The following is a 21,095-nucleotide window of genomic DNA, read 5'->3' as shown; positions in this document are numbered from 1 at the left end:
TCTGTGAAGAAGGGAGTTGACCAACTGTAATCCCAAAATAGTCCAAAAAATAGGAGGAAAAAAAAACCTTCAGATTTTTGTTTTCTTATATGTGTAGAAAAATGAGTGCCTTTTATTTATCTCTCATTTCTTCTGTCTTTAGGTTTTCCAAATGAGCCTGCTGCTGTCATTGCCCTTAACACTATTAAGGAATGGTTAAGCAAGAATCACAATGAGGTATGGAATAAAACATAAATTTCCCAAATTTCTGTTTAAGGTTATGGTCTTTGACTCCCAAAACTGTGAAAAGAGCAAACATAGGCTTGAGCCTTGAAGTCTTTTATTATTTATTATTTAGTCTAAGACCAATGAAATCAGGTCAGGACAATATAGCTGGGGAAGATTGTTATATTTAAAAGATACACTGGAGTTGAAGGGAAATACCTTTTGTTTGAAACCATACTGTGTGTTTCCTGTACATTGTAATCTTTCCTGGCAAAGTAAAAGACTATTCTCTTCCTAAGCTGTTTCTGAGCGTCAGAGTTTTCATGTAATAATGAGGAGATTCTTGGAAAGGAAATGTATATAACAGTTGTCAGTGGAAACAGCCACCAAAGGTCAGTGGTATTCCGGGGGTCACTTTACAGTAAAGAGCTGTATGATAGTATTTTCTATTTTCATTAATTTTTGGGTTTGCTCACAGTTAAGTGTTCATTTTCCCTGGAACACTCACTAAATATGTGATACAGCTGTGAATTTTTAACAGGACTGGTTGTCTTCCAGTGACAACGTGATGGTGATTATTTTTACAAGACAAAAAAATGCTTTCGACAGAATGATCTCCATAGCTTCCCTTTCCAGTTTTTGTCTTTCTCGGGTTCAAGTTCTTAGCAGGCTGATTGTTCCTAGTGTTGAATGGGAGAAATGCAACAAAGAAGTGACAGAACAAATAAAATAATCATGATGTCTTAACCTGAAGAGATGCCTGTTTCCTCATGATGACAGCCAGCAGATTTCAGACAGCGAGAGTTGTTCAGTATATTTGTCTGAAAATATTTAACAAAGCATCCAGTGGAGAAGCACTGGGTACAGGGACATAATTAGTAGTATTTTTCCTCTAGCAATATATTCAGGGGGCCTTTTTGTCAAGAGTGTGTGATACATGAGAGTGTGAATTTAGCAGTTTTATGTGGTTTGTTTTGTTTTTTACCGACTTTGAACTGAAAAGAAATACTATATTGCGATTTGAATGGTAAGGTGAGGTTTTCAAACCTGATTTCCGAAAGGTACGCTAAGGAGTGTGTGTGCGGACACTGGTTCTTCGTAGCACTGAGCACTTAGTAGCTTCCTGTGACTCAGAGATCTGAGCAGTGAGAAGCAGGAGTTTTGGATGGACAGTCTTCATTAACACTACAGGTGCCTGAGTGTCATCTTATCAGCCTAGCTCTCGGCTTATATTTTTGGGAGCCTGGTCTGTTAGTATGTAATTTTTAACCCTTTACTGTAAGGCTAGAACCTCTATGTTTGCGCTGCTTTACCATCTTATTTCTTAGTTGTGTTTTATTGCATAATTTAAAAAATAGGCTAAAAATCTTTTTTGGCTCCACAATTAAACTTCTCTCCCTCAGAAGCTGAGTACGTTTTGTATATATACCCCTTAATTACTTTTCTCTTAGTGGTGTTACAAGAAACCTGACTTCATTTGGTAGACTGCCTATCGAAAGTGTGGAAGTTTTCTCAATGAAAACTATTTTCTGAAGTATTTTGCTTTATGGATTAGCCATTGCTTCTCAGCTATAAGATGATTTTCACTTTCAATACACACTTTGAGTCTTCCCTTTTTCTGCTTCTGGCCTGGAAACTCTCATATGCCCTGTGTGTCCCCTTTCCATCTTTCTTTGTTTTAGTTAGTGTGTTGCTTCCATGTTTTTCTAGTTCCCTCCATAGACTTCACTTGACTTCCTCCCCTTGTCCCTGAAAGCTCCAGGTCTGTTTTGGAAGAAGACTTGAGGTTCACAGCAGATAGTGATCCAAGTGGCAGTGTTTATCATATATGTTCTTGACTCTTATCTGAGTTATAATAATTTTAGATGTATGTTGACCTGCATTTGCAAAATGCCACTGTGTTTATGGTCCATAGCATAAACTATGGACACTGAATATGCATGATTCCTCCTTTCTCACTCTCTGTAACGTATTTCCTTATAATTCTTGGTAGTCTTGGCTGCCTAGCTCTACACCTCCTGTCTTGCTCCCCACAAACTCCAATTTAATCTGAATTCTTCTTACATAAGTAGCTGTAGTTTACAATGTTTGGACAGTGAAAGGAGCCCAGGCTGTCGTGACTAGAAAACAATTGTTAAAAATTATCCTACTGAGCTTACATCACAGCTGTTTTTTGAATTTGCAGTAGTGTAGCTAATAGTTGTTACATTATGTGTTTCCTAACACCCTGAATGCCAAACTCACCAAGCTGAGATCTCATGCTGTTTGATGTGCTTGAGGACATACATATGATACATTTGATGCAATTATCACATATCAGTGAATGTGACAATTCAGAGTTAATCCTCAAGAGCTTTGGTTAATTTTCAAAGGAAGTGGAGTGCTAGATTTCAGTCAAGATACGTTTAGAGAGTCCAGTTATCCATAGCTTTGTACTTTCTTGTACAAAGCTTTCCCTCCTCATAAAGTTTTTCTGCAATCTACTGGCTTGAATTTTAGTATGCCATATCCTATGGCATACTAGCATGTTTTACATGTCATAAATAGGTCAGCAGCAAAATGAAGATACTTAACAATTCTACTGAAGGTAGCAGTAACTATGCAGTGAAAGAGACCTTTGAGCAGCATACAGTTGTTGGGTTGCTGTTTTTTAATATGTATAGCAAGGTGAGCGTAGTTCATCTGGTTTAAATGAACTGGTGTAGCTCTGTGCCAGGTGTCAATCTGATCCCTTTTATACTGTGTACACTTATTCCCTTGGATTAGATTTTGGGCTTTGAGTAGTAATATTATACATCACCCAAACTTCTCCCAAAAGTAGTTCATCATACAGCAACAGAAATGAAAGGGAGTTTCTGTGTGTCAACAATATAGTCTCCTCTTACTGCAGATAACCATGTGATATAGTCCTTTCTATAAGCTTCTGTCATAAAGATAGAGCAACTCCCACTAGACCCACTGGATATTTAAATTCACATGTTCTGGTCCGTGAGCAAAACCTCTAACGATTTGCCACGAGGCCAGCTTTTCAGAGGGCTGCCTATGTTTCGCTCATGTTGTCGCTAACCAGAACCACTGCCCTGACACTGTATGTGCTGTCAAAATGAGTCAATGTGTCCTGCTAACAGCCTCTCCTGAACGAAAGAGGCCTCCTGCACTTGGCTGTGCCAGGGTTCAGTGAGTCAAAGTCAGCTTTCTGCCTTCATCCCTTCTTGTGCAATCTGCCTTGTCTTTGAGAAATCCTGTCGAGGTTCTGCTCCTTTAGTCCCAAAGATGTTTGGCAGGCAGTTATCCCCCAGTAATGTCTGGTACTGGTTGTCCTAAGATCTCAAAGTCTTAGAGTGTAGAATGTGAATTCATTGAATGAATTCAAGAAGTTTTAGTGCAAGATGGAGACCAAAATGATAGCCTGCTCGCTAGGAAGTTTGCCTACATAAAAATACACTTGGCAAAGACACATAGGTGAATTAAGATGGAAACCTGACAAATTTGTAAGTCTTTTCTTGTGCTCTACAGCAGCGGTGTGTTATCTGCCTGCCTGTATCCCAGGAAACTGTGACAAATTTGTGAAAGATAAGGCAATATTGTTGTTTTCTCCTCTCTACCTTCCTGTAATACTTCTCTCCTTTGATGCTATAATGAAGATTTTATCCACACTGATATTAATTCAAAATATAAATAAATCAGTGGCTATATTCCTTAGTCAGCCTGGGGGCCTGAAAATATAACCTAAATGACTCCATTCTTGCAAGCTGTGTTAGAGTCCTACGAAGTTCTCTGTCATAGTATTTACAAGAAGTGATTTGCATTTAATAAAAGGTTTTCTTATCCAAGTCCATTGTTGTGCTTGACCCCTCAGGTGTTTGCATAAAAACTTATTAGCATGCTTAACTCCAATCACTCATATGAATGTCTCATTACCATGCAAATGGAGTTAGCTCCTTTCTGAGGTTAATTGTTACAAAGCAACACAGAGAGAGCGCTATTGTAATTTACTGAACAGGGAACACCAGCTAGGCAGGGCAGCAGCCATCATAGTCTAGCAGCCTAAAACTTAACTACATAAAGTCCGCTAGGGAAGAACAACAGTATTGTAAGTAATGGTTTGGACTTAGTTGTATGTAACACACAGCACTGTTCTGGTCTTGAAATGCAACTCTTAGTCAAACTAATTTCTGGCCATGTTTTACACCAAGGTCTGCTGACTGGCAGCCAGAGGGCAAATCTAGTTTAGAAGCTGGTAAATGGTGTTATACTGTAAGCGTAGAAATCCCTTGGAGCAAACTCACAAGAATGGCCACAGTCAGCAGTACTGGGTTAATTTACTGCAGACCACCTAGGCTATCTCTTTAGTAAACTGCATTTTCACATTTCACAAAGTGCTCTAGAGGTTTAATAGAATTCTTCAGAGCACAAAATAGAATTGGATCCCATCCTTTAGGAAATTATACACTAGGATTCATTTAAAAATGTGCATTAAGCTCTTTGAACAGTTCAGAACATTTCTTTCTGGGATAATTTGGCAAGGTCTGAGATATTGCCACCTGATTTCCCATAACAGTATCACAAAGGAATTATGACACCTTTAAATACTGGACCCCCTATATTTTTGCAGTGGTGAGGAGAGGATAATGTTTGGCTTTTTGTGGCGGGTATCTTCGAACATTTGCGGTGTTAGAAATTGTTATTTGCTTTTACTTTAGTACCATGCTATGTTTCTCAAAAGGGTGAAAAATAAAAAATGCTCAATGTATGCCTTACCTTATGTCACTGACATGAAAAGCCTCAGGACTTTTTCACTGCTCAAGACAAGACTTTAATTTAACAGCACATTTAGTTCAAAGTATTGTTCTTTCTCTTGCACAATATCTCGCAACATTTATTACGCACCCCAGCAGAACAACAACTGGGAAAGTACAATTGCAATGTGTGTTCCATTGAAATAACTGATGCAGATTAAAAGCACATAGATGGAAAATAAATCAGCACATTCCTGATTCCTTTTCATTAGAATCACTACTGAAGAGATATTTTTTTTCTTATTTTGCCTGAAGTACATGATATTTAGGTCCATGTGTTTTAGCAAGTAGTTATGCATCATCCCACTGCCAAAAAAAATGTGTAAGTTTCCAGCAAAACAGGGTGAGCAAAATCCTGGTACAGTTGAAATTAGCGGAACTCTGTTTTCAGGGGGGGCGGGGGGCAGGATCACACTTGCTATACTCCTCATGACAAAAATTTTCAGGAGGAAACACCTGGTTTGTCAAGTTAGGCACACCACAGCATGGGTGCCCTGCACCTGTGCTTCATTTTGTACTATGCTTTGTCGAAATCATGATGACATTTTCCACTACTGAGGTAGCTGAAGTGGAATTACCTTTCCCGTGCACCGATTCCTATACACGCTTGTGCTTCGGTGGCACGCAGGGCTTGGGCTGGCCTTGCCTCGCCAGCAGGAGCTGGGGGTGTATGAAAGCAGGGAGAGCTGAGGAAGTGCTCCCTGTGATGGGGACAGTGGATGTGACTGGAGGGACTTTTATCCTGCTGATAAAAGCTGCATGAGCAGTTGAGTTTCTAAGGATGGGGAGGGTGTGTAGGAATTCGAGGAAGGGAAGATCTGTGATGAGAAAGCAGAGCTTTAGGGATTATCCTGTTTTCCTTGTCCTCATGGAGCTCATCACCCTGATGCTATGGTAAGCAGGTCAGGAAGGACCTGAGTAGGACAGTGAGGGAGCAGCTTCCCCAAGCGTAAGACGCAGCTGAGAGGTCCAGCAGGACTTAAACCAGCTGTGCTGTATGTTGGGCGCCCAGCCCTAAGCCTGCTTGAGGCATCTTGTCTCAAAAGAGTTACTGTTGCTGAAATAGAAAGAGCACTGGTCTTAGGTGCCTGAGGGAGGACATACATGGACTGGCAGATATGGCGCAGGACCCACAGGAGTGCCGTTGGCCTCCAGAGGGATATCTGTGTGCCAGGCAGGATATCCCAAGCACCTAAAATGGTGCTAGGTACTGGTGCCTAGTTTGGAGAGAGGTAGATGTCCTGCTGAACGGCCACTGCCTAGGAGGACAGAGCAAAGGGAATTGCCACTGTATTGCACAAGGCAGGGTAGTGCAGGTGCGCCTCAGTGAGCTTTTAAAAGCACTAGAGCTTTATTTTGGGGTGAACTAACATGATCGCAGCTTTGTGTTATGTGCAGCTCTCCACAGAGTAAGCATGGCACCCCACGGTATCTGTTTGGGTACCACGTTAGTCTGGCAGTATCTATGCTATGCAGTGTTATGTTACATAGGTGTATACCTAGGAGGTGTAAGACAGGAGGGTAGGAGCATTTCTCATGTCTCTCCCTTCAAAATCGGGTCAGGCAGCTAACAAAAAGTTGTGTTTACCTCGTGAGCCCATGAAAACATCAGGGCAACCCAATTTCAGTATTTCTCCAGACTGCTTGCCTGAAAGATTATTTCATTATTAATTTTTTTTAAAAAATTCCTCTTGCCCCTCCCTTTGGTGGTCTCACCAACCTAATTTTGGTTCTTCGTTCTTCAGAGACAATTAGACAAAGTGGCATCTTGAGATGAGGCCTTGTCTTTATCTCTACAGAAGGATGCAGATGGAGACAGTGTGTCTTGGAAAACGTTGTCTGATGCAGTTTCCTTTACCGTCACCTCAGTTGTATTCCCCTAGGCAGAGTAACTAAGTTTCAATGTTTATTCCAACAAGGAGTGGAGTAGCTAGCTGACAATAATTAATGAAAGCAAAAAAATGAACTAATGCAAACAACTCCCGCTAAGATAGTATTACTTTTGTTTTTGCTTGGGTAGTTTTCATGCCTACAGTTTTATAGTTGTCAATAAAACTATGCGTAATTTTGAAAAAGATATATGTATTTATGCCTAAGGTGATATCTTTTACAACAAGTTTGGGCCTGCAGTGACATGTATTTATATTGAAGTATATTTATTACTCAGGAATAAAGCTCTGAAAATACAGGTTTTGATTGAAGCCACTGACAGGATCCTCAAGGACAGTAAGGGTGCCGATAAAAATTCAGGCGGCTATTTTGGAAGCTCTTATATGCCAGTATCGTTTGATTAACATAATCTCCTCCCCTCCCCCAGCACTGTTCTCTTGGGTAGGTTAAAAAATGATCTCCTTTCTATTTCTACATTCTAATTAGGTGGTAATCATATGCTGCTCTGATTGAAATGAAAATCAGCCATCATGCCACTGTCATCTAGCTGAAGTCGAGGAAAAAAAGCTTTTCAACTTGTACAAAATTAAAATGATTTACTTGCTCTGTGTAGCTGCTCTCTCACTGGGCTCAAAGAGATTCAGTGCTGTCCCCAAAGCCCAAACCTAACTATCATCCCAACAGACAAGTCATTTTCTGAAATGATAAGTAAGCTGCCAAGGCAGCAATGCTTTCTTATATGTTCTTCAGACTGCTATTCAGGTAGAAGGCTGATAAAGCAAAGTGGACAAAGCCTGTATTCATTACACAAGATACTTTATTTATTAAGCTTAAAAAGCTTTTGTTATTTTTGATACAGCTATTGAGAGAAAGGCAGGAAAGCAACCCTCTTGGGAAAAAATGTTAGAGCTTGTGATTGCTGTGAATGTCCCGTGAGACCAATGTCCCCTGTGACTGGTTTCTGAGTTACTCACTTGTGACACAAATAAAAATGGGGGGGGGAAGAGTTGGAAACATGGCTTCCTGTCACCCCTTCCCCCTAAAATTTGTTGAGGATCAAGGAAATCTGCTTCTATGCATAGTGTAGATGTTTTCAATGAATACATCTTTGTAAAGTTTTATGTACGCTTAGTGTATTGCATAAATAATGACTCCTGTAACTCCATTACAGCTAATGAGTGTCACTAATACAAGACGGGTCTCTGCATGGGTTCTTTTGTGTTTACAGTACTTAACTATCTAATAATTATAATTAATCAAAGCATTTATTCTTTTTATCCTTACAATTTAATGGAAGTTATGATAACAGGAACCTGACTAGCTCAAGAATTCTACAGGCATGTAGCTAAATTAACAAAATTGTTGCTAGTTCAGGGTTGATAATTTGTCTTGTTTCTTTGTTGTTTTTTTCCCCTCCTGATTTCTGTACTTTTGAAGGGGCCTAGGAACTGTAGTGAGCTGTGTGAAAAAGACCTTAAATAATAAATAGAAACAATGTTACTTTTTTCTTTCCTGTTACTTCTTGAATGACAAAAAAGATCATGATAACATCCCTTTATTTCAGTATTGTCTTTCAGCCAGAAATCTCAGTAATTTCAACTGGCTTGTCTAATCAGCCCAATGCAGAAGAGGTCCAGCCTTTGTTTTGGGAAGATTCAGTTATTGTTGCTGCCCTTCTGGAAAGTCTTCTTTTTAAATTAGCTTGTGCTCCTCACCCCATGGGTATGTAGGAATAAATGGACAAATAAATGAGGAATAGCAATCCATGTAGTTCTAGATACATGGATAAAATACTCCAAGAGCAAGAGAGAAATTGCTGTTATAATCTTTGTTTTGCTTCTGAGCTCTTCATATTAATAAATCTGTTGTGATTTATGTTTTGCTGTACTTTCACATCCGACTGAATTGTATCTGTGGATTACAGCTGGTTCTTAGCAGTAATTGAGGTGGGGTAAGAGGAAGGAGAAGGAGGAGAAGGTTGGCCTTTTGCTCTGTGGAGGTTTGCAAGGAGGCTCCCATCATGAAGACATAGTTTCGGGAGACTCACAGTGGAAGCTGTCTGCCAAGGATGGGTATGGCCAGGCAGTCGCCAGCAGCAGATAAACCAGGTGGCCAGCTGAAGTCTGTTCTTGATGCCAGTCAGCCACCCAGGCCTCATCAGGGTGCTGGCAGAAACCAGGGGAGGGTCCCTTTGGCTCAGCCTTGGGGCAGGCAGCCCAGTGTCCCACCTCCTGCTCCACAGCTGCAGCCTGCAGAGGATGTCTTTGATTTGGGCGTTTCCTTCAGCTGCAGGGTTTTCATTTCTCTGAACTGACTCTCAAGTGATGTGTTCATCGGTCTTTGCAGATGAGAAACGTCTGTCCGTGTGACCTGGGCCTCTCCAAGTACCCCAGAGGTGCTTTAGCTGTGCAGCCCAGCATCTGCTGGAAGCACACGAGGTCGGAGCGGACGGCTACCAGCTGACGGCTGCACTGCCTGCCCAGCCGCAGTGCACAATACGGTGCTAAGTGAAGCCACTCTGCTGGCATGGGCAGCGGTCCTTCCGCACGAGCCAAGAGCACATGCTTTGTTTTGCTGGCACTTTCCTGGCATCCTGCAGAGCGTACGATGTCTGCTTTTTGGTGTTCTGTTTCCAATAAACTCACGTAGCTGTTCTGCTTCTGGAAAGCTGCAGCTTCTGTTCAATTTAAATTCAGTTCTGTTGCCTACAATTTTCCCCAAAGTAGAATGTCCAGCATGGCATGTGAGGGTGAAATAATGACAAAATATAAAAATACCTTAGGTGAGTCTCATGCTGGAGCAAGCATTGGATCACCCTACAAGGGACCAAACTGGTACAAGCTAGCTAACTATAAAGGCAATATTTTGTTAAGTTTTATTCTGTCTTCCCATCTGAGATTTTTATCTGGCCAACTCCTACCATCATCTCTAGGCATGTTAGCCATCAACAGTAGGTCACAATCAAATCTTATACAGAAGGAAACCCGCGTGGATTCTTATAGCTGGAGTGCGTTCCTTGGGAGGAACAAAATGAGTTTATTGCTGCTAGACTACAGCATCTTGACATATAGTTTGAGATATATGATTCTGACATTTAATAGGTTAGATGATATTGGCCACATACTTCATAGGTTCTGTATCATATTGTATTCTTGGGAAGGTGAAAAATGGGTCTGTCTATTATATATGAAATGACAGCACAGATGAGAAGAGCACTGTGGATGTGGGGAGCATTGACAAGAAGAACCTGTGGAAACACGGGAATGGCTGGCGGGCTTCCAAGATAAAATACCTGATAACTAATACAGAACAACTTGCTTAAATTCAAATGTATGCACAGTTTAAGGGTGTGTATCACCTTCCTACTTAGACTTCAGGACAGATTATGTGATTCTTTCATTTATTTGGGATTAATGAAAAAAGGGAGAATAAATTAGGTGAGCTATAAAATTCTTTACTTCAGTAGGAATAAACAGTGCTTCCTGAGAAGAGTTTTTGAACAAAGGCTACAAAAAGACTTGCTCAGTTTCTCACCTTGCTTCTAACCTGATCTCTCATGAGATAACAGAGTGAAGGTTAATTTTTACTAGCATAGGCTGTTTACAGCGACTAAATCTAAATTGAATTCATTTATTGAAGTCTTATTTTCTTTTTTACATTTAAAAAAAAGATGAATGTACTTTGGGACAAGTAAAATAACTGGAAAACCATCAGTGGTTAAGAAGATAAATACTGGCTGAGGGTTAAAGCAGAATTAAGTAGGTTTAAAAGCAGTGTAATTTTACAGTTGAAATGGAAGTCACCATGGCACAGAGCACAGATTTGACTTGCAGTTATGCCTTGTAAATAACCAGGTTGGAGTTGCCCATGTCTCTCTGCTTTTCTGTCTGTCTTCATCCTGATTCAGGAGTGCATTTTAATATTACCAGAACTGAAGTTGGGATGCTTTTCTGAATGAGGAGTGTTGAACTTCTCTGAGCCAGTATATTTGTCTTGTCTTTGCTATTGGGCTAAAAATACCACATGCTAATACACTACCATACTCTTTAGTACTGCAGTCTGAAATAAAATCCTAAGAACCAGCTGCGATGTGTTCATACACGTGATCAATGCACAATAAATCCAGGGGGACAGGTGTCTTTCTCATTTCTCCCCCCTTGCAAGAAACTAGGGCCTTTCATGAGCCCAACTCTAGATGTCCTGGATTTGATGAGGTGCGAAGAAGGGATTTTTCAGGTTCCGCATTCTTTTCTGGCTTCTTCCATCCAGCTTTTCTACACACTTACAAGGGACTGTGTATTTAAGCCTCAATCCAGCTACATGTTCTCAGGTTGGGGGAAAAGGTTTTATATGTGACTTTTCAGCCTCTTCTGCTGGAAATTTCACCATTCATTTAAAGTCCCTTTGGGTTTTGTAAGCCAAAAGGTTATAAAGCTTTAGTCTGCTATTTGCATATTCATAGTCTTATCCTTTAATTGAGATGTTAATGTGTAACTATTGTTTTATTGCTAAAATACATTATATTTGATTAATTTCGTTAATCCTTTTTACTTTCACCTTGTTTCACAAGTGTGCGTGTCAAATGTCTCTTCCACGTGTGGAAAAAGCCTTTGAACTTGCACTGCTGCTTACTGTTCTGTAGTGAATGCGCAAACCTTGCCCTAATCTGAAAGAAACTTACCACATAGCACTTAGAATCCCCTGAATTTAATCTTGATACCTGTCAGATGATAACCTCTTCCTTGTGGACATTTAAACAAACATCTTCCTTTGGGGCTGCATACTGATAATATATGATCTGTATGATGATAACCTCATGATGGGGAAATATTTCAAAAGGCACAACAGAAACTACATGCTTTAGTCCTACTGACTTTCATTACGACTCTGTTGCCTCACTGCTCTGTGTTCCCTGTTAAAATCTCTCCCTACAGACACCATATTAAGTTCATTAATATTTACAAAGCAAATACATTTCCCTTCAGACAATTGAGGCACAACTGCCCTTGATTTTTGTTGGATTGTATGAACATTGACACAGCTTTAGATAGCATAAGTGCAATATCTAATTAATATGCATACTTATGTTTGTAGAATACCCTAGGCGTTTTTTTCCAGTGTGATTTTTATGGGGCATATCATATGGGAATAAAATTTTATTATAACTACAGGTTGCTTATGTGTATGCTCCTCAGGATGGGGTCCAGGTCTTCATGGGAATTTGGGAAGTGCCTGGCATGCTGTTGGTACTGAAGCTCCTATTAGCAAGGTGGAATTGCGTATATAAGAAACTGCAATATCGCAGATGATCAAAGATACTTGTAATTCAAAGCTCTGAGTGTAAATCCAGAGGGTAGGCTTCTATAGACTAACACTAGTGCTCAAAGCTCTCCTAAATTTTAGCAGACAGAGAATTTCTGCAGTGAAAGAATTTTTACATCACAGTTGCTAACGAGGAAGGGCAGGCATTAGTATCTTTAACGATGGCAGTGTTAGCGTTTGTTACAGGAGGTAGATGAAAAGGCTGAATTCGCTCCCATGTTGAAAGTACAAGTATTTACAGAAAATATAGTTGTATATTTACTAGCACTTGTGTTGTTGTGAGCGTGGTGTTGCAGATTCTGCCAGGCTCACTTTGAGACAGAGATGTATTTGAGGGACAATCCCATCACGTGCAATTTATAGCCATGGTATTACAAAAATAAATCTAGCTTGTACGATGCCTCCAAATAGCAGAAGCTGAGAGGGAAATAAGTAACTGTAAGATTTTTCAGAGACTATTAACAGAACAAAGACCTTCTTTACAGGCAGATAATAACAAGTATAAATATTGCTTCAGTGCGAGATTGCTCGGCGAACTGGGATTTCCACATAAATGGTCAGTAACCTGTCATTATTGGCAATTTATGATCACCTTCTATATTTAGTATATGGGGGAAAAAGGGATCCTGCTGTGGTCCAATGAGTTAAGGTCTGGTAAAAGAGGGCAGGTGTCGAGCCGTGGATAGCCATGAAGAGATTGTATGTTTTTTTTTTTCCCTTTGGTCAGGACTGGGAGAAAGCAGGAGCAAGGTGGGCTGATGCTTTCTTTTACCTAGAGTATTGCGGGAACTTTAGGAGTGAAGTGCTGAGAAGCTATTTGATCCGGTTTCTTAGCTCCCAAATAACCTACTTGAAAGGGAAAGCTGCGATAGACCTTGAAAGTGCAGCGTTAGCTATTGGGTTTTCTGAAGCTTGCTGGTGGAAGAAGTTGATTTTGGATGTCCTACATATCCAGAGCAGTTGCATGGAGCAAAAAGGAGCTCCTGATACAGGGATCTGGCAGGTTCAGTACGTCTTGGTCTCCCCTCATTTGTACCTTCTTTCCCTTTGCAGTTTTTCCCTTTCAGTCATCCCTGTTCTGCCCCCTGCGTGAGTGGTGAACTTGTCTCTTTATGTTCTGCTCTATTGCCTGGGCATTTAACTAAGCGCTTTGGATCAGGAGAGAGGAACCAAAGACTGTACCTCTGCTCTGGGTCTATCTTGCGCGTTGCAGCTGTTGTTTTTAGGTAGGGATTTCAAGTCCAGCTGCTCCTTATTGACCCTGTGGGAAGTGGCAGGCTGAATCAATTATTTGACACGCGCATTCTCTGTTGGCAGAATTCTTGAGAGCCTTATACTGGCACAAATGATGTTACCTGCTAGTGCAAAGAAAGTTATAGTTGGGTATAGCAATTAATATGCAATTAGGAAGGCATTCTTTTTTCTTTCCAAGTATTTTTTTTCCTGTTATTTTTAGATTTGAATTGACTGAATAGTTGAAGAATTCCTTTTGGAAAGGAGGAGGGGGGTAATATTTTTTCTGCACTAGCTTTGATTTTTTCCTCCTGCGGGGACACTGAGAAGCACAGACAGCTGTTATTTAAAACAAAATTGGACATGAAATGCTATCAAATCATTTACTATCTCTGAACTGTAATGCAGCAGTTCTATGTTTTAATGATGTATTGCTGTTCATCATGCACTGCATTACTGCTCGAACTTAAATTTGTTTAGAAAAGTAATGAGATTTGAACTTAATTATGGTGTATCTCTAGAAACAGTCTATGTGTGCCAGCCTAAGGTATTCTGGTAATTTATGGTTTTTGCTGCCCAAGGTAGTGACCCTGCTCGACAGGATGCGAGGAGGAAGGGTTTTTGAAGGGTGTTGGGCTGTGGGTCTGTTGAGATGTCAGCATTATCAGAAATGACAAAGCCTGTGAGCGAAAGAACAGAGCAATCACAAACGCTCTTCAGCCTTTGGCACCACCGCTGAGGCTGCCAACAAGGGTGTCAATTTGTGCCAGCTCCTGGAGAATTTTTTGTGGTGATGACGTGTGTCTCTTTGGAACTGGATCGAGACAATCGGTGCATTTCACACAGGCCACCAAGCAGCCCCAGTCCCAGCTGCTACCTGCTTTCAGACATGTGTCACCTGGGCTGTGTTTGACCTAATGATTTTCAAGCAAAAAAGGTTCTATATTTTGTAGTAGTCTCCAGAGCTGTCACATCCCAGTTTTAGACTAAATTAATTAGCACCCATGTAGTAATTTCATATACAGTCATTTAGAGCTGTTACCTTTTTTCCAGATTATTTTCTTCTAAATGCTCTAGAAAGCGGTTTTGAAGAAATGTTCAGTAGTTAATGAAAACATCTGTGAAGGTAAAGCCATAGACGGTGTATAATTTATAAAGCTTCATCAAATGAAAATATATGACAAGTATAGGGTTTTACTGGCTGGGTGGCCTCTGTGGGCTGTTGCTAAAAGAGGTCACATTGGATCTGTGAACTTAAAACCACAACTGTACTAATTAAGGTGATAGGAAAATGTTAGGAAATGCAATATAATTAGTCATAGAACTGTGTCATAATTTCTTTTTCAGTTAGTCTTCTAGCACGTTGCCACACCACAGTGCTTTCCATTAATAATGAAGACATTTTGGAGAAATAGTATTAGCAGCTGGTTGACTGTAGTTAATTGACATATTATTGTATTCTAGCACATTCTGTCAGGGACTGCTGTGAATGGCTTAAAGGCTTCTAGGGAGAAATAAAGCAGAGGTAACCAAAGAGGAGTTATTTTAACTTAACAGTTCTCAGACTCTGTATACCCTGGTTACAGGAGGCAATTTACTAAAATACGTGAAGAACTTTGATTTAGAAAATAATGATGTAATGGACTTAATAAATTTTGTTTGTGGGGATAGTATATAAGCTCCTGTCGGAGTAGAGCAACACACTGAGCCTTTGGAGTGTTTTAAAATCTGAGTGACTGAACAACATAAATACATTTACTTATGGATTTAATCCAGACTGCTTCGTCAAAAATTGAACTAATGAATTGACAAGGAGTTTAAGAAATGAACCATATATGTAACTGAGGCATGCTAATTACTCTCCTCCCCCAAAGTTAACAGAGCTTAAAATGAATGCATCTTCGCTTTTAGAATGAGGACTAAAGAAGAGAGCCAGAGGGAAGCCAGGGAGGTTACTTAGCAAGCTTTTCACCCCCAGGTCATCGATTCAAATCCAGACCATTTTTTTTTGTTCGTGTCTGAGAGCTTTTCAGCCTTCGCTGTGTAGAATGAAATGGAGAACGTGGCTTTGGTCCCTATCACATCTGACGTGACTCTAGTTGTACTGATGAACATTATGTATTTAAAGAGTCTGATCTGCAGACACGGCACCCAGCTGGAAATTTTGCTTTTCTCTCCAGAGTAGCTAGGATTAGGCACAAGATAGAGAACGGCAGCCTCTAGTGCTGATGGTTTCAAATGTTCATGGACGTATAAAGGAATTTCTTCTTAGATGTGCTTACGGAAGGAAATGGAAAGTGAGTACTTCAAAGGAACTGAGCTATTTGATCATGGAACATTTTACCGTACAGTTAATTACGTAAAATAGGCTGAACTGAGATAGAGCTCTTAGTGACTTTTTTGCTGGGTGTATAATTAGATATACAGAGCTGTTTCCTCAGCTAGTGTCAGTCTGCTAAGCTCTATTTAAGTCAATTTGCATCAACTGAGAAGCTGGACCCTGGTATTTATGGAACTATTGGCTGTTTATTATACCCGAGTAACACACAGCCAAGTTCTGTACCCTAAGGAAATTTAGGCTAAGATGTATAAAGTAAGAAAACTGGTACTGTGTTCATTTTTAAAGTAATGGTGGGCTAATCTCCACCTTCAGCACTTTTATTTGAAGCTTGTTAGAACTTACAGCAATTGGATATAGAAGTAAAGAACTACCATGATGTTTTGGGGATGTACTTGCAATTTGGAAAGAAACTTGTGGTGGGGGATTTTGGTCTTTGTAGGCTATGATCAGAAGGCAAAAAATAGCAGGCATGGAAAAGTTTGTCAGGAGGAAAAAAAAAACCAAACAAAAACAACCACAAAAAGACTGACCTCTAGAAAAGCCTTTATCACTGAGCAACAGAAGAACAAAATAGTAAATGAAGAAATGGTAGTTGATAATGGGCAGCCAGGGTACAATAACAGCGCTCTGGATGCTCCTGTTTTCTGTTTTCTTTTGTGTAAATGCCTTTTACATTTGAAAAATACAGAAACTCCCCATATGCAAGCTTCCAGATTCTGATTTTAAAAGGTGACACTAAAAATAACAATTTTCCCGTGTTATCAGAATTTAAGTATGAGGCCAGCAATACTCTGATGCTTCCTATAGCTGAAAACACAGGGATCCCAAAAGAGTAGCAGTCTTCTGTATTAATTAAATGATTTTGAAACAGCTAATACTTCAAATTGTGCTCAAGCTCTGTTCATGGATATTTTTAGCACTGTAGGTCTTGGAATGCCTAGTTTCTTGCATTATGTTTTTATGTTCATTGTTGCTAGAAACAGGGCTAACAGAAACATTAAAAATATTTTAGAAAATACCAATGTCTAAATCACTGGGAGTGAAAGTCCTGTTTTGTTGAACTGAAACAAACGTGGCTGTCCTGTCTTGGAGAGACTTTAATTCAAGAATTGCAGACTTCCTTCGGCTGAGACACTTTGTCATCAATATACACGAGGTCGTGTTTCTGTGGAGAATGTGTGATTGTTTTCTTAGCACTCTACACCCGATGAGTTGCTGCTTTTCTGGGCAGGACAAGAACTGCAGACTGTGGTCAGTGCTTGGGTCTGGCACTGTGTGGTGAGGTTAATGCATCCACAAATAATGGCTGTGCTCATTTCATTCCATTCAGAGTAAGAAGAAATATCATTCCTTATGGCATAAATAGTCAATTTTTTGTTAGTTCTTAAATGCTGATGCTTTTAAATAATCTCAGAATAGTCACACGATTGTCAGAATTGTATTCTCATGCACTGGATAGGAATTGTTCATACAACTTCTGAAATAATTTAATTTCACTTTCCATAATTATGTATGGGGATTCTGTAATATCCTACCTTCTCTGTGGTGTCAAAGCCGTTTAGTTTAAAAGTTTACAATACGCCTAGTGATTAATGAGGTAACAGTCATTTACCTCAGAACTAATTCTGCTTTGAAAAGATGGTTTGCCTCACACTGATTATTTCTGTATTGTCCTTATTTGCATCACAGGCATTTCGCTGCTCTTCATCTTAACTTATTAAATCCTTCTTGCTCATGCATGAATCTGGACAGCTGGATGCCACTAATGGGGCAGCTAGTGCTACCCAGTGGTCTATAATCAACATTCTGTTGCCACACATTAGCATCACGCCGCATGCCTGAAAGGACTAAAAATTTGATTTGTGAAGCAACAGCTGATTTGGGATGATTAACAAAAAGACTAGGGGGGTGGTGGATATTGTGTAACACTGCTTCCATCCTTTCAGAATCCAGCACAGAATGGCATATCTGATATGTCAGTGTGAACAAAAATAGATGAACCGTTATCTAAATGTTTTTATCACTAATCATTTCACAAAGGCTGTTTAAAACCAAACACATTTAATAGTATTTAAATGAAAACAGAGGTAGAAATCATCATAAAACCATGACAAACAAGGTATGTGTATTTTAAACAAAACATATCAATTTGTTTTTTTGCAGTGTCAAGGCAATACAAGATAACATGATAAATATATAAAAAATGTTGTACTACTAGATGTACCTTAAATGCCTTGCTAAATACGGGAGACTCCCACATGTTGAGGTTTATTTGTAGTCTGTAAAGAGAGACTGTTCATTTTGGATGCAGAATGAAATACACTGGAAAAACTGAAGTTGCAACAGGCAATCTTGAATGACCACTGATAAATACATCCAGTGGTTTCAGTGTAACCTGATTATACCTTCATAATAGCTCCACTTTTTTAAACTGCTCCATATGCATAATCTGCACTGGCATGCAGGACCGTTTGCGGTTTTGGATGGCAATGCCTTTCTTAATTAAAAAAACCCCAACAAACAAACAACCACAACAAAAAACACAAATCACTAACCCAAAAATAACCCCACCAAAAGCCTGTGTGAATCCAACAGTTCCTCATGCACATCTTTCCTTATCCCTCATTCTGAGGACCTCAGTACATTTCTCTGGTCGTTTTCTGCTGTTCTTATGCTGCAGATAGGCCAAGAGAGGAAACAATTATTTCTGCTCTTCTCTTGCTGAGGTGTGATTTTTTGAATGGAAAGCACTGATTGTCTTTGCTGCCTCTATTCAGCTGTTATCAGTGCTAGAGGAATCATTCAATTGGGAAATAGCCTTTGCTGTAGGATTTTGACAGTGTTCCCCTTATTTCAGATTCTTGGCCCGCCAGGCTAAGTTCGGACATAAGAAGTTGTTTGGAGAGTGGACAATATGGCATTTCCTTGTTTCAGTAATGCTGTGAGTCCAAACATGGTCTCTGTTTGCCAGGAATTACTTTTGGATTTTATTTTTTGACAAAAGAAAGAGGATGTGATACAGCTGTGTCTGGAAGCGACCCATCTGGGAAAGGTTAAACAAACAACAAAAATTATTTTGTCATAAATGCCAAAATACTATACAAAAAATGGTATATGTTACCGTCTTCCTTCTGTCATACTTCCACTGGCAGCTACTAAAAAGGCAAAAATGTTTGCTTTAAAAATTGGGAAGAAAGTGAAATGTTAGTTGCTGCACTCTCAGTAATAAACCACAAAGTGATGTGAATCAGAGAGCTGTTGGTGCGCTTCTGAGGTGACTGTAGGGAGAGAAACCTAATGCAATCAAAGTGTGCATAAATAGCCTACTAATGTACAAACTGCTTCAGTTCATCATTGTAGTGGACGTTATTAAGATAATTATTTTATCCTTCATGACTTGCTACTCTATTGTGCTGTTATATAAATCAATCCAGTCTAACTAATATGTTTTGAGGGACAATTTTCATCTCTTCTTACAAAAAAGGTTTATTGCAGAAGGCAGTCTCATTAAAGACTTGTCACTTCAGAGACCTGGTGACAATAAACTCTTGGCTGTTCATTTACTGGCGGGTCACGTTTTAGTTAAAAACAAAAGCAATACAGGAAGTGGCATGTAAAAAAAATTGGTTGTCTAGCTTGGTGCCTTGGCTGGTTCTATTTCTTGTCATTTTGCTTCAAATCATATCAAGTTGGGTTTAAAACAATGTCTTCAGGACATTTTGTTTAACCTTCAAAAGTTCAGGAGAAGATCCAGGTTGAAATCTGTTCTTCATCTAAGTCTTTCGTTTATGTCTTATCTCTTTGCTAATCGTTTCTGTAATTGAAAAGCTGGATGTAAAATTATAAGCTGAGATCATAGTTCTGTGTTTCAGCAACAGCGTGCTCTTCTCCTGCTCCCTGTTTCTAGTTTAGCTTTGAAGTACTGTGCTTGAGAGTTGTGGATCGCTAGCCTGGGGCCATGTGCTACTGAGATAGCTAAAGTACTGGACAAAGGCAGGGTTTTGCAGTGGTGTACAGAAGTGTCTTCTGGCAACCTAGTTACTTTGCTAGATTCACTCTGAAAGGCAGTATAGATGAGTCTGTGTTGTGCTGTATTAGAAATGCATCTTTTGTTTTGTTTGGAAAGGATTGTATGCAACCTCTCAGTTGAAGTATTTGTAAAATATGGTTGTTGATGTCTGACTGTCTCGTACGAGACATTGCCTGCTTAGAAGGTCTGGGAGATTTGTGGAAAGATGCTCTGCGTATTACTGAATAAAAGCAAGCTGCGATCCTCCTTTCCCTAGATGAATGATACTTGACACCTCAAATAAGGATTTGGTTCAGATAGTCCAATGTAGACATTTGCTTGCCAAGTGAAAATGAGGTTGCCCTCTTTACAACCATCCGTGCCTTGCAGACAGTTTGCCAGCTCTCTGTGAGGATCCTGGCCCATGTGGTCCCCTGCACAGGGAATCTGTGTCCCTGTAAGACATGGTAAACCTTCAGGCTTAAGGCAAGGTGTTAGAGCTGAGTTTCCCAAGAGGCGGCTGCTGCTGCAAGGGTAACAGCGCTGTGTCCTGAAGGTAGGGAAGCATTACCAGGCCTCCAGGTTATGGTTAATTCTTTGCTATGTATGTATTATTGCTTTTTTTCCTGCCTCTCCCTAGCTTAGCTGCCTTCCATATACCCACACACTATATACAAAGTTTGGGTGAAGAAGGTCCTCATTTCCTCTCTTTTAATTTTTACTACATACACTGTATTAAAAATGAGGGAAGAGTTGTTAATACTTGATAGACATCTATGTATGTTTTGTGCTTATATGTAAAGAGTTAAAATTGATGACTTTTAAATATGTCAAGCATGATCCCTCTTTACCCTCAAATACCAATTAAAATTTCAGGAACCTTAACAGTATTTTATCCCCAAGTACTTGCTAAGTCTGTGTTGTACGACACAGGTCTTTGAGGCGAGGGAATACTGAAATTATGATTTTGTACTATGCCAAGAGGGAAATTAATTTGTTGGGCATAGGGTGTTGCACTCTCGGTTAGTGTCAGACCTATGTTCTCTGTGACGGTCCATCCCACTGCTTGTGTAAAGGTGTTGTATGGATGTTTGGGTCTTTTGTGTCTCAACCCCTAATAGACTCTTCCTATTTCACAAAAGTGTAGAAAAGGGTTTTCTCAAAAAGAAGAAAAAAGCCAAATTATGTTGTTTATTTGTGGGTGCTGATAAAGAAAAAAAGTTACAAAACTTGGAGTTGTATCAAGAAAACAAACAAAAAAAAGTGACCTAAACATGTTCGGGATGATTATGAACAA

The 21,095-nt window shown here is 39.7% G+C and overlaps 1 protein-coding gene across 4 annotated transcripts in view; it reads left to right on the top strand.

Moving 5' to 3' along the window:
* The window catches only part of MACROD2 (mono-ADP ribosylhydrolase 2), an 884,404-nt gene that overhangs the window by 621,336 nt on the left and 241,973 nt on the right, over positions 1–21,095 (top strand). For all 4 annotated transcript variants that reach the window (XM_059828569.1, XM_059828570.1, XM_059828568.1 and 1 more), the window contains exon 8: positions 143–216. In XM_059828569.1, the coding sequence (XP_059684552.1) occupies positions 143–216 (74 nt within the window). The remainder of the gene's footprint in view (positions 1–142; positions 217–21,095) is intronic.

This window comes from Gavia stellata, chromosome 23, assembly GCF_030936135.1.
Source record: "Gavia stellata isolate bGavSte3 chromosome 23, bGavSte3.hap2, whole genome shotgun sequence".
In the NCBI taxonomy this organism is placed as follows: Eukaryota; Metazoa; Chordata; class Aves; order Gaviiformes; family Gaviidae; genus Gavia; species Gavia stellata.
The sequence above is the reverse complement of the archived record's forward strand: the minus strand, read 5'-3'. Positions and strand labels throughout refer to the sequence as shown.